At 42.9% G+C, this 14777-nt stretch overlaps 1 protein-coding gene across 4 annotated transcripts in view; it reads right to left on the bottom strand.

Annotated features, from left to right (window-relative positions):
• The window catches only part of MELK (maternal embryonic leucine zipper kinase), a 204196-nt gene that overhangs the window by 49210 nt on the left and 140209 nt on the right, over nt 1–14777 (bottom strand). For all 4 annotated transcript variants that reach the window (XM_033956774.1, XM_033956776.1, XM_033956777.1 and 1 more), the window contains 3 exons: nt 13326–13412; nt 9557–9688; nt 7495–7626 (listed from right to left, as the gene is read on the bottom strand). In XM_033956774.1, the coding sequence (XP_033812665.1) occupies nt 7495–7626; nt 9557–9688; nt 13326–13412 (351 nt within the window). The remainder of the gene's footprint in view (nt 1–7494; nt 7627–9556; nt 9689–13325; nt 13413–14777) is intronic.

Genomic DNA, 14777 nt, shown 5'->3' with positions numbered 1-14777 from the left:
CCTCTAAATTTCATTCCATGCCCTCTCACTCCGGAGTTTCCTTTCAGTTGAAAGAGACTCGCCTCATGCGTATTTATGCCATGTAGATATTTAAAAATCTATCATATCTCCCCTCTCCCGCCTTTCCTCTAAAACAGGGGGCTGCAATCCAGTCAGGTTGTTAGGATTTCCCCAATGAATATGCATGAGATCTATTAGCATACAATGAAAGCAGTGCATGCAAATAGATCTCATGCATATTCATTGGGGAAATCCTATAATCCCGAATGGATTGAAGCCCTTGAGGAGAGACTTTGACATCCCTGCTCTAAAGTATACATAGTGAGATCTGTGAGTCTGTTCCCATACGCCTTGTGACTTAGATCGCCGACCATTTTAGTAACTTTCCTCTGGACCAACTCCATCCTGTTTATATCTTTCTGCAGGTGCGGTCTGCAGAACTGTTCACAATATTCTAAATGAGGTCCCTCCAGAGTCTTATACAGGGGCATCAATACCTCCTTTTTCCACTGGCCATTTTTCTCCCTATGCACCCAAGCATTCTTCTAGATTTCGCCATCGTCATTTCAACCTGTTTGGCCACCTTAAGATCATCATATATTATCACACCTAAGTCCCGCTCCTCTTTCATGCACAAAAGTTCTTCATCCCCTAAACTATACCGCTTCTTCAGGTTTTTGCAGCCCAAATGCATGGCCTTGCATTTTTTAGCATCAAATCTTAGCTGCCACATTTCAGACCATTTCTCAAGCTTCTCTAGGTCCTTCCTCATTATACCCACACTATCAGGGGTGTCTTTTCTATTGCTGATTCTGGTACCATCCGTAAAGAGGCAAATCTTACAGATAGCCCTTCAGCAAAATTGCTTACAAAAATGTTGAAGAACAGGCCCAAGAACCGATACTTGGAGGCACACCACTGATAATATCCCTTACCTCAGAGCAATCTCCAATGACCACTACCCTCTGTCACCTTCCACGCAACAAGTTTCTGACCCAGCCTGCCACTTTGGGATCCATACCAAGGGCATTTGGTTATTTATTAGATGGCTGTGTGTAACACCCTCAAAGACTTTGCTAAAATCTAAGTACACGGCATCTAGTGCACTCCCCTCTATCTAATTCTCTGGTTCAGAGTAGAATGCTCACTGGAAGATAACTATTGCCCTACAAGGCAATAGTTCATATGTCAAGTTTAATTTTCCCAACATTTGCAAACTTTCATAAAGCAAATATGCATTCACTTTTGACATTTACCTCATCTAGAAAGCACATCCATTTACTCTGCAAAGGAGAAATTCGGTTCTTATCTGCTAATTTTCTTTCTTTCAGTCTTTCCAGACCGGCACAGAACAGATGGGTTTATGCTCCTCTGCCAGTAGGTGAAGACTGAGAACACATTGACTTTTGGCAGTAGTACAAGTGGGCTGTGCATTCCCATTTACAATCAGTCTTGATGAATAGCCAAACAGGAACTAACTAAACTTAAGAACCGTGAACTATAAACACACTCGAAGGCACTACTAAGATTGAACTGGAGTACCAATGCACTACTACTATCTTTGCTTAATAGACTATTTAAATAATCCAACAATGTGGCTATTACTGTTTCAGTACTAAAGTGGGATCTAAATCCAGATTGTGAATCATGGAGTAATGAGTGTTGCTCAAGATACTTTGTCAGTTGAATATGAACCAGACCTTCCATGATTTTTACAAAGAAGGGAATCAATGCAATTGGTTTATAATTAGATGGCGATGAGATGGATTCTTTAGTGTTTTTAATTATTGGAGTGATAATTATATTGCCTAACTCTAAAGGAAATTTTCCTGCATCTAAAGAGTCAGTTATCTACTCAAATAATTTCAATTTAAAGTTTAAAGGTGCGGCAGCCATCAAATCAGGGGGACAGGGATCTAGTCAGCAATATGATGGAGCATATCTTTGAAATAATTTGAAAAAATCATGCCATTCTGGCTTTTCAAATGTAGACCAGCACAAGTCTGAATAGACCTCTTCTTCTTTTGAATTGAGATAAGAATCTATGTTCAAACAGCAAGGTAGACAGGAAGATCTCAGCGATAATAACTTAGAACTAAAAAAGTTAGCTAGATCATCAGAAGATGGAAAGGATAACCAGGAAGATTGCATCTTTTTGTCACATTAAATGCGGTGTTGACTAGATGAAATCATTTTTTAACATTAGTACTTGTAATCCCTACTTTAGCTGAAAAATAAGTTTTTGTTTATCCCTTAACATTAATTTATAAATTCTGACTTCGTGCCTCCATTTTACTTTATCTTGGTGAAAGTCCGTGGAGCCGTGGCCAGACCAAAAGGAAGCGCACAAAACTGATAGTGCTTTCCCAAAATCACAAAGCAAAGGAATCACTGATGGAAGGCCCAAATCAGAACATGAAGGTAGGCCTCCGTCAGGTCACAAGAAGTCAGAAATTCCCCAGGCTGGACAGTGAGAATCATGGACAGGGTCTCCATGTGAAAAGACGGAACCCGGAGTGCCCTGTTGACACCTTTCAGATCCAAAATGGCCCCTCTTTCATGAGCACCACAAAGTAAATGGAGTACCTGCTGATGAAAATCTCCTGAGGGGGCACTGGGACCACTGTTTTGAGGTCCAGCAACCTTTGCAGCACTTGACAAAATGCTCGCTTCTTTCAAGTTGCCTGAGAAGAAGAAGAGAGGAAAATATCTGGCAAGGGCCGGTAAAATTCGAGAGCATAGTCATCCTGAATCACCTCTAGGACCCACTGATCAGTTGTGATCTTGGCCCACCCCAGTAATAATCCCGGAACTGAGGGAAGGACCCAAACTGAGTCATTGGGCTGGACGGGCAGAGGTGGAGCCAATGGTGGAGTCACGACCCCCCCCCCGGCAGGTTCCCCGAAAAGACTACATGCACTAAAAGAATCGTACTCTGTAAGGAAACAAAGCCAAGCCCTGGCCAGGGCGATACCCGTGAAAATCATGCAGATGCCCACGACTGGCACCACCTTGAGACGCCAGGCGAGGACAGTCCTCCAGAAGCTGAGACACCTTAGAGTCACTCAAAGCCTGAACAAGCTTATCCAAATCCTTCCCGAAAAGGTAGGAACCCCAAAAAGGAAATGTACTGAGCTTCAACTTAAGAGGCTGCTTCTGCCAACCAACCCCAAAGCCACAACAAGGGTACAACAAGTGGCCACACCGAGGGCCATGGACTTGGCAGATGCCCACAACAAATCATACATGACATCAGAAAGATAAAAAGCACCGAGCTCAATTTTAGCTACCTCATGATCCATCAAAGACCAGTCAGCAGACTCCCGGTCAAGGACACACTCAGACCACCGAAAACAAGCCCAGGCCATCAAACCGCCACAAATCATCACCTGGACAGCCATGTCAAAACTCTGCTTGAGAGACTCCACTTTACTGCCCAGGTCAAGGTTGAACTGCATTCAACCAGCACCGTATGCCTTTGAGCAATGGCTGAGACCACAGCATCAACCACAGGAAGCTTAAAGGTATCCCTATCCCCATCAGAAATGGGATAGAGCTGGGCCAGACCATGGCCCGCACCAAGCAAAAAGGCACGTCCGGAGTCTTCCACTGTGCTTGCACCACATCACAAATATCCTGATGCATAGGAAAAGAACAGGAGGTCAACCATATCCCTCGAAGCAGAGGGTCCACAACATGAAGGGGGTCCTTAGCTTCTTTCTCAAAATGCAAGACCGAAGACACCTGAATAAGCTCCTGCAGCTCTTCCCTGTGAAAAATGCGCATGACCAAAGCATCCTCGCCAACCGGCGTATCAGAAACCCAACCATCCACATCATCCGTTCCCTCAAGAGGATCTGGAAGGTCCCCCAAAAGGTCAGGTGAAACAGTATCAGCACGGAAAAAATCCTTGACCCAAGCAACCCACGGATGCTTGGATGGAGGCGGGGGTAGGGGGGGACAGGACGGAAGCAACTGCCGAGGGGGTATGGATGGGGGCAGATGCCAAAGAAAAAGACCCCCGTGAAGAACCAGAGACCCCCAGGGAAGAAGCAGGAACCCCAGCCACCTGCAAGTAAGCCTTGAACATGGCCAAAACAAAATCAGGGTGGAGCTTCCCGCCAAAAACAAGGAAAAGCCTGCCGAAAAAATCTCCAAGAGGTCTGTAGCAGGAAAGAGGCCTGAACAGGCCCAGCTGCTAAAGCAGAACTGCAGGCAACAGCAGCTGTAGCAGTAAGGGAATCCCCAGCACTATCAGTGGTAAGGGAAACCTTATTTCACTGACTGTTGGCAGCTGGGGAAATCTCTGTGTGGGTGGTAGGGGAAGCCCAGGGTTCCCCACTGCCTACAGCCAATGAGAAGTGCATGCGCAAAGGGGGACCCTGCTCACTGGCACCAGAAGTTGTGGCCAGAGCACTTTGTGCACACACCGGCTGAATCCTCCACTCATCAGAAACACAATGAGCACTTTTTCAATCTCTTTAAAGTGCTCATTGCGAACTGCCAAAAGTGAAAGGAAAACCCGCCAGTTAACAATAAAAACCAACTAAGTTCAATTAAAAGCTTCCTTTCAGATCGGCCCTGCCTCAGGATGGATTAGTTTTTGTTTTTTTGTAAAAACTTTAACAAAGGAGCAGACCCCTACAAGCTCTAAAAAGCTGTAGCCTTTGCCTGAACTGTGGCAAGGCATACAGCTGCACCTCTAAACAAAAGTTGGGGGAAGGGGGGAGGGACTCAGCTGCCCAAGTGTGGCACCCCTAAGGTTGGACAGAACTCCGAAAGGGTCCCCCAAGCTCGGTCCGGACACCAAGAACAGGGACAAAAATGCCACTAATCAAATCCAAGCGGCCCTAACTAACCAGGGGAAAGACTGCACAGGCTTATCACCTCTACCTGCTAGAGACTGAGAACAGACCAACTGTAGATGGGACTGCGCACAGCTCACTTGTACTACTGCCAAAAGTCAATGTGTTTTCAGTCTCCACCTGTTGGCAAAGGAGTGTAATCCCATCCATTCTGTGCAGGTCTGGAAGTATGATAAAGAATATACAGTAAAATCTTGGATTGCAAGTGACTTGGTTTGCAAGTGTTTTGCAAGACAATCAAAACATTTTATTAAATTTTAACTTGATATACAAGCAATGTCTTGCAATACAAGTATTAACGATATACACACATCACAACTGAGCCGATGGTTCTTCTCTCTCTGACGCTGCAAGAGTGTAGTGATTGTTCTAAACAAGCAAAGTCTTGCAATACGAGTACATACAGTATACAGCACAGGCGTCACATCATCACAACTGAGCCGATGGTTCTTCTCTCTCTGACACTGTGGGAGTGTAGTTCTAAACAATTGAGGACTTGCAATACAAGTACGTACAGTGTTTTGTATTAAAGTTTTTGGGTTGTGGAACGAATCGTCTGAGTTTCCATTATTTTCTATGGGGAAATTTGCTTTGATATATGAGTGCTTTGGATTACAAGCATGCCTCTGGAACAAATTATGCTCACAAACCAAGGTTTTACTGTATATGTATACACATACCTACATATATATACTGTATATATATATAAAACTATTTAAAATATTTAGGGTCCAACTAGTTTAATTTTGTTATACAGAAAATATTACATAGCTAAACTAGTTACATTCTTGAGGGGTATGCTAGATCAAAGATGCTGAACTGAGTTAGACTACAGAAAATTTTAATATGATTCTCCGAGTTAGGGGAAAAGCCAGAAGTCACATACGAGGGCTGTTCATAAAGTATCAGACCTTAATTTTTCTTGCGTAAACAAATAAAGCTAGGGTGGTGTGGTTTGGTGCATGTATGTAGGCGACCCTAATGCACATGCTTGAATTTTTTCCCGCCTACAGAAGCTGTCAGTCGCCAGCAGTCCGCCGACAAAATGACAGAAAAAGTTTAATAACACTACTGCATTAAACTTTGTGTAAAGCTTGGCAATTCCCAAGTGGAAACGATCTGCAAAATTCAACAGGCCTTCAGGGACGAAGCAATGGGCACCACAGAGATAAAGGAGTGGCACAACTGCTTCAGAGATGGCCACACATCAGTGGAGGATGAAGCACGTTCTGGTAGACCCTCAACATCCAGAAATGAGATTGTCATTGACCAAGTGAGGACCCCTGGTGATGCAGGATCGTTGAATCATGATCAGAGAATTTGCAGACGAGGTGAGCATCTGCGTTGGATCTGTTCATTCCATTTTGACTGAGGATTTGGGTTTCAGGAGAATTTCAGCAAAGTTTGTGCCAAAGCTGCTAATGAATCTGCCCATTATTCACATTGGATACGGAATTTCCTGGCCAAATATAACACACCTGTGATTCCTCAGTCTCCCTACTCTCCCAACATGGCTCCATGTGACTTCTGGCTTTTCCCCAAGCTGAAAATGCCTCTGAAAGGGACCAGATTTCAGTCAAGAGAAAACACCATGCAGAATGCGATGGACCAGTTGCGAGCAATCTCAAGAGGCGTTCCAGCACTGCTTCCGACAGTGGCAGAACCGTTGGAAGAAGTGTGTGACAGCCCAAGGGGACTACTTTGAAGGAGATTAGTATAAGACTGTTGTATCTGAATACGAGTATTTTTTATGAATAAAGGTCTGATACTTTTTGAATAGCCCTCGTATGTACAGTAAAATGAGCAATGTTTTAGGCTCTCCATAACACTGATAAAAAGTAAACTATTTCATAAATTAACTTGTTACAGCTGTACCCAAGAACTTAGCAAATTATTTCTACACTAGTTTTTTAGCCCATTACATTAACGGGTGCTAGAATAGATGTGTAGACTTAGGCATTTCTTTCTTTCTGTATGTCTGTCTGTCTTTCTCTCTCCCTGCCCCTTATTTCTTTCTTTCTGTCTCTCTCCTTGGCCCCCTGTCTGTCTTTCTATCTGTCTCTCTCTCTCCCCTGTCTGTCTTACTTTCTGTCTCTCTCCCTGCCCTCTGTCTTTCTTTCTTTTTGTCCCTCCTGTCCAGTAGCACCCCTTCCCTTCTTTCCCTGTCCAGCAGTAGTCCTTCTCCCTTCCCTCCCAGTCCAGCAGTAGCCCTTCTCCTTTCCTTTTACCTCCCCCTGTCCAGCATCCACTAGCCCGGGCAGCCTCAGGGGTTTTGCTAGGCTCGCCCGCCTCGCATTATCGAAATAGGCCAGCCTAGCAAATGCCCTGCGGTTGCTTGATGAAACCGCAGATGCTGCCACTGCTGGTCCGGGGGTGAGAAGAAGAGGAGTCCTGGCAGCAGCAGAATAGTCAGAAGGCAGAAAGTCAACCATTGTCGTCGCTCAAGGCAGGAAATCATCTGAGGCAGGCACTGCGCATGCACAGCATGGAGACTGAAGTGCGCATGCGCGCTAAGGGTTTTATTATAGTGGATAAAAAAATGGTAAGTGATGCTAATTGTAAACATTAAACAAAGCAAAGCATAATTCAGATAGCTTAATCTCACCAAAAACAAAAAGTCACTATGTACCTCTTTTACTACTGGTGTGATGGCAAACGGAGAATCTTCAAACAGTTCACAATCATCTGGAAATTCTATGGATCCAAGTACATAAGGATCATCACAACTAGGGACATCTTGAAAATGTAGGTTCTTTTTGGACTGTAAAAAGTTAAACAAAACAAATGAACAGCATATCCAACTGAAAATACAAAACTCTCAAAGTTTGCAAGAGGTTCACTGAAATGCCAACTGATTGTATACATAATTTAAGGAATACTGAAGACTCACTAAGGGGCCAATACAGAGAGCAACTGTAGGCCTAGCTATAGAATTACTGTAGGTTGAATGTGAATTGTGCACGCTGAGCAATATAGAGAGGAATAGTATGCAGATGTTAGCTCATGTGGGAAGACTGTCACAGGCTGTATTAAAATGTATGCTAATGAGCTAATTAATGTATTCCATGCAATGGAGAGTATGTCACCCACTTTTGACATGTGCAATGCAAGAATTTTTCACCAGATCCAGTGCTGCATGGAAAGTTTTGCAAAAAGGATTTCTGGTCTCATTTAAGCACTGGTTTTCTCTTCTTAAGCAAGTGAAAGGAAGCTTGAGCAAGTTTTAAAGGTAGATGTTAAGTTACAAACATGTGCACATGTCCAAGCAAAACCAAAAGCACACATTGGTACCTATGCTATACTTAAATATGAGCTTTAAATTTCAAGCGCAAACAGTTTTTGCAAGGCTCATATTTATGCGCAAAAGAACAAAGCATCAATGTGTGCCAACACTTTCAGTTTGGACATCTGCTCAAGAATTTACACTTACTTCTAAACCTTGTGCACATGTGTAAGGCATATTCCATTTGAAGCACAGTTACTTAACGTAACAGGTGTTATCTGGAGACAAAAGGCAGATATTCTCACACGTGGGTGGCGTCATCCACAGAGCCCAGTATGGACAGTGAAAAGTGCACTGGCACTTCAAGAGCTTAAAAGCTTTCAGACTGCCTGCACCTGTAGATCGCAAAAGCAACGTGAGTTGATTGCGTTGCCTTTGCGATCTGTTCTTCCTGCCTCCTTGAGCCAGGCCAGGCACGTACAAGCACTGGACCCACAAGCCTTTACCTCCGACGTCAATTCTGATGTTGAATAAATTTTTTAAAAAAATTTTCTGACGTCAGAGAGGAAGTTCTGGGCCAGCCAATCGCTGCCTGGCTGGCCTGGATCTTCCTCTCCAACATCAGAATTGACGTCGGGGGGGGGGGGGGGGAGAGGGGAGAAGGCTTGTGGGCCCTGCACTTGTACGCGCCAGGCCTGGCTCAGGGAAGCAGGGAGAAATCGGCGCGATGGCTTGTGGGGGGAACAGGGGGAGAGAGAAAGAAAGCAAAACAGAAATAAAGAGCGGGCAGGGGGGAAAGAGAAAGACAGGTAGGAGGAAGAGAAAGACAGACATAAAGAGGGAGGCAGGGGGAGAGAGAAAACAAGAGAGACAGAAAGAAAAGGGGCAGAAAGAAATATTGGATTTACAGAAGAAGGAAGTGCAACTAGAGACTCATGAAATCACCAGACAAAAAGGTAGGAAAAATGATTTTATTTTCAATTTAGTGATCAAAATGTGTCCATTTTGAGATTTATATCTGCTATCTATATTTTGCAGTATAGCCCCCTTTTACTAAACCGCAATAGTGTTTTTGAGCACAAGAAGCCTATGAGCATTGGGAGCTATGAGAGGCATCCAGCGCAGCTCCCTGCACTAAAAACCGCTATTGCAGTTTAGTAAAAGGAGGGGGTATATTTGTCTATTTTTGTATAATTGTTACTGAGGTGACATTGCATATTTTAAAGTAATCTGCCTTGACCTCTAAAAAAAACCAACTGAATACAAATGATAATTAACATTTTCTCTGCATACAGTGTGCTTTGTGTTATTTTTTAAAATTTTATTGTTGGTAGATCATTTTGATTTGGTCATTTTAAAAGTAGCTCGCAAGCCAAAAAAGTGTGGGCACCCCTGGTTTAAACCATGCATTCCTGAAAATGTAGACATAACCCTACTGGATTACATTAATCCCATCCTCACAACTTACCTTCAGTTCACTTAATGGTGATGAGCCAACTGATCTGAAGGGCAAAGATGACCGCATTAAACGAACAGGCTTACCCTGAGCTTTTTTAGACTGAAGCAACAGGTATGTAGCTGTAGTCTGATCATAGTTCCACTAATATATTTAAAAAAAAAAAAAAGGCTAGATCAGAAAACATTGCCCAACATAATGTACAACTAACCTGCCTGGAATAAATTGTTCTTGGAAGATGGTGTAAGATTTTTCAGAGTAAATCACAAAATCTGATGCTTTCCAAGGAAAAGAGTTTTTATCTAGTCTGAGCACTGGGAAAAACGGTCCTATATAATGAAATGTACCTATATAATGAAATGCAGTGTCACTTCGCAAATATAGTATGCTTTGAAGCAGCAAAAGGGGTTCACATTAAATTTGTCATTTTGCATTGCAGCACCTCATAAATGGAAAGTCATGCAAAGCAGCTCATTAATAAAAATACAAAACCAAAAAAACTCAAGCACATGGAAAAGGCTGCACAGGTCTATTTGACAGAACCCCCATAAACACTAACTACTGCTGAAGAACTTTAACCCCACCCCCAAAGTCCTACCAGAGGAAATTTCTCTTCATGCAACAGCAGCATTTTAGAATTAAAGGGTTCACTGGCCAGAATGGGGCCTTTCCTCTGTCTGTACCCCCCACCCCCCAAGGACTTCTAGATTCTGGTGGCCCTGTCAAGCCCAAATGTCATTACCCCCCACAAAGAGCTATAAAATGGGACTACTGCTAAGGATCAGTTTGCCAAATAAGGAACGAGACTGCCCATAGAGATTAGTAGAACCATTTTAATGAAGGCAGATACTAGGAAAGGAGTAAGTAGGGATCGCTCCTGTCCCCAACAATCCCTAAATTCATTGGGGTGACTCAGTATAAGTCTTCACTTTTGGAATGGACAGGGCTTTAAAAAAAAAAAAAAAGAAGCCCTGAATTAGAGTTGGGGTCTTCAGGGTTCAAGGAGGATGGGGGCCTCCCATTCTGGCTGGTGGGCTGTTCAATTTTAGCAGGCCATCACCACCCAAAGGAACTTTTATGCATTGCAGAAGTAGCACCGATTGGTTGTTGAAATGAATGTAATTTGCATATCCTAGCTAAATTTTGCAGAAATGAGTATCAGCCTGTAAACATGTTTTTACAGATTAGAACTTAGACCCCAAACTTCTTAAATCATTGTTAAAACCCCAGGGTAACAGAAATCAAATTATTTCAGTTGCACACACCTTGGCGAGGGCTAGGTTCAAAATAGATTCAAGCTAAATCAAGTCTAACCTGATGCCAGTCTCTGTAGTAAAAAGCAATAATCATAGACAAGCATGATATAAACACAAGTACATATCCGCTCTTCTTGGAGCTCAGAAAGACCTAGAAAGCAATGACTAACAAAAGATGCACCTTTAAATTTCTGGTACAAAGTACTATCGGAGACCACTTTAGTTAATGAATAGGATCTATTTATACAGTTCTAAAAGACTTCTGAGATCTTCATAGGGAAACTTCTTGAAATTGTAACATGGGTAAGAACTAGGAAAGTTGCCTGAAAGTCTAGTGTGTTTAGTGTCTTTGCACCTGAATAACAGGAATAAACTGTCATAAGCTGCCATTAGAGTTAAAGATACCAATATAAACTGACCTCACTGGGAATTACAATTGAAGATTGTTTTGAGACTCTATATTTCCCCGGAACGCGCATCCCGGATGGGGATTACTGTATTTCATTCTTGTCCGAAATGTGATCAGGTTCATGCTTCTCTGGGTCATATGCTTTGGTCCTGCCCCAAAATTCTACAGTTTTGGAGCAATTTAGGACACTACACTACATGACTTTGGGGGAGGCGCTGGCTCCCGCAGCCGAGATCATTATTTGGCTACTATAATTTAGCCACGCCCAAACCTAAAGGGATGTCAGCCTTCGTTACCAGAGTGCTACTGATGGGGAAAAAAGCAATACTCATTAACTGGCTGTCCCGGGATCCCCCTTCTTATGCCCAATGGAGATCCTTGATGATAATTCATGCTACGTTGGAGCGGAGACTGGTGGGAGACCTGGACCGAGGTCTGGGCCGTCGATTCTGTTTGACCTGGGAATGTTTTTGGATGGATCTTACACCTCATGCCCATAGTAGATTGTTGAATCTCTAAGCTGGACTCTAAACTTCTCGACACGGCACTGGACTCCTGGGGTGGGAAAGGGGAAGGGGGGTTGAAATTTCTGTTCTAGTGGATGACTGCTAACTGTATTTGTTTGTTTACAGGTTTTGTAGTTGGCAATTTAATAAAAAATATTTGAACATAAACTGACCTCCTTTAGAAAAGATGTTAAAACATTTTTATTTCCTGTCAGGAAGCTTGATGTGGTGCTTATTTTTGATTAGTCAGAGGACTGATGAAGGGAAACGTTAAAATGGCATGTCATACTTTCAGGATATTATGATGAAGTGCCATTAGATCAAGGAATACTCCTGCTGATTGAATTAGAGGCTGACTGAATTTCAGTTTTGGTGCCAAAACTGGCCCAAAATCCCTTTTCTGCCTGGTTTAGGCTTCAACCAAAACTGACTGTGTGTTTTTGGTGCAAGATGAAAATTTGTGCTATATTCTGTTTGTCTCCCTCCCCAGAAAAGGTTTCTGGAATGTGAAATAAACTGCCTTTAAGGTCTGATAAAGTTTAGAAAGTTGGCAGTGAAAAATTTAAATTTGGTGAGCTTGATGCAAACTTAGCTCCTGTGTCCAAAGTTTTCAAGTGTTTAATCAAGAGGGAAGAGTGTATGTGATTTTTATGTTTCAAAGACTGCCTCAAGTGCTATAAGTCAGTGGTCCCCAACCCTATCCCAGAGGACTAACAGTTTCTCACGCCCTTTACCAGTGATTCTCCGCACAAATAGTGTGCATATAATTTGCACGCTATTATGCTGAAAATTGCCAATAAAATAAAAGTTGCTCCCACTACGGGTACTACATCGACTCGTCGGATTTTACCGGTGAGATTTGAGAATCTGTCTCTGAGGAGATAGCTGATGTATGCAAGTTAGGAAAGGGGAACCATGCACACCACTGACTGAAGCAATGAAAACATACCTAGAGCAATGGAGAACTGGGTGATAGAATGGGATGGACTGATTAATCTTAGATTTAGAATATCCAAACATTTCTATATGAATCGAGGTCAAGGGGTGGTAGATTTAGGAGTGTCAGGAAATTCTTTTTTCACAGAGAGGGTGGTTGATGCCTGAAAATGCCCTCACAAGGGAGGTGGAGTCAGAAACAATGATGGCATTCAAAAAGGTGTAAAATGAACACAGAGAATCTCTATTTAGAAAATGAATGGTATAAGAAACCAAACTTAAAGAGTTGCATGTGTGTTTCATATGTCAAATTGTTTTTAGATGGCGATTTGGTCATGAAGAACTAAGGATGCTGTCGGGCAGACTTTACGATCCGTGCCCCATATATGGCAATCTTGGTTTAGGATTGGGCTGGAGAGGGCTTTGACAGAAACTCCAGTAATTGGAACTTGAGGATTGTGCAGGACGGACTTCTACAGTCTGTACCAGAATTGCAAAAGAAAGACCATGATCGAGTATTTTATATCACATTCATCGTTAGTTTTAATTTAATATAGTAAATGATGGCAGATAAACCATCAAGCTAAAGAGTTTGTCTGGGTAGGCAGCTTACAGAGTGGGATACCCAAATGGTTTGCATATCCTAAAGACAAAGAGAAAAAGGGATTCCTTACCTCAGAAACCAAGTTAGTCATGCTTTGTTTACTTTGTTTGTGGAATACTGAAAGCTCTGTAATGCAATCTTCATCAATATACCCAAGCTACATGATGAAACATAAAAAGGCTTTTAATTTAATGAAAAAGTTAGAAAGTATAATAGAAATGTAAAAAAAGTATTCATAAGCAAATATTTAAAGAAGAGATTAGGTTCTTATCTTGTTAAACTCTTTTCTAGTAGATAGACAGGTGTGTCATTCTGGACAGTGGGGTATTTTCCCCATGCCCATGAAATGTGCAGAAGGAATCCATTCCAGGTTTTCAACTCCACCTCCTTCACCAGTGGGCTCTGCTGCCCCCTTCAGTTTGTACCAAAGCAGGAGAAGCACAGTTATTTACCATAACAGGTGTTATCCAGGGACAGCAGGAAGCTATTCTTACATGTGGATGACGTCATCCACGGAGCCCAGATGCGGACAGCCTCGCAAGCAGACTTGCTTGAAGAAACTCAGAAGTTTCGAGTCTGCCACACCACGCATGCACGAGTCCCTTCCTGCCCAGCACAGGGTGCATCTCCTCAGTTCAAATAGCTAGCAGAGAAGCCAACCAGGGGGAGTGGGTGGGTTGTGAGAATAGTTGCCTGCTGTCCCTGGATAACACCTGTTACAGTAAGTAATTGTGCTTTTTCCCAGAACAAGCAGGCAGTCTATTCTCACATGTGGGTGACCTCCAAGCTAACCAGAATGGGATGGTGGGAGTGTTGGCAATTCAGGAGAATACATTTTGTAACACTGCCTGGCCAAAATGGCCATCCCATCTGGAGAAAGCATCCAGACAATAATGAGAGGTGAAAGTATGAACCAAAGACCAGGTGGCAGCTTTGCAAATTTGCTCAATAGGAGTGGATCTGAGGAAAGCTACGGAAGCAGCCATGGCTCTGACTTTGTGGGCTGTGACTCAACTTGGTAGATGTAGTCCAGCCTGAGCATAGCAGAAAGAGATACAAGCAGCCATCCAGTTGGAGATGGTTTGCTTAGAAATCGGATGTCCCAACTTGTTTGGATCAAAGGAGACAAAAAGTTGAGGAACAGATTTGTATGGTTTGGTGCGTTCTAAGAAGAAGGCCAAAGCACGTTTACAATCCAGGGTATGAAGAGCTGATTCTCCAGGATGAGAGTGAGGCCTTGGAAAAAACACTGGAAGTACAATGGATTGATTGAAATGAAATTCTGAAACCACTTTAGGTAAGAATTTAGGATGAGTACAGAGTACTACCTTGTCATGATGGAAAACTGTGAAAGGTGGATCAGCAACTAAAGCTTGCAGCTCACTGACTCTTTGAGCAGAGGTGAGAGCAACGAGAAACACCACTTTCCAAGTGAGGTATTTGTGATGAGCCGTAGCCATTGGTTCAAAAGGAGGCTTCATCAATTGAGCAAGAACAACACTGAGATCCCAAACCACTGGAG

The sequence above is a fragment of the Geotrypetes seraphini genome, chromosome 8, assembly GCF_902459505.1.
Source record: "Geotrypetes seraphini chromosome 8, aGeoSer1.1, whole genome shotgun sequence".
Lineage (NCBI taxonomy): Eukaryota > Metazoa > Chordata > Amphibia > Gymnophiona > Dermophiidae > Geotrypetes > Geotrypetes seraphini.
The sequence above is the reverse complement of the archived record's forward strand: the minus strand, read 5'-3'. Positions and strand labels throughout refer to the sequence as shown.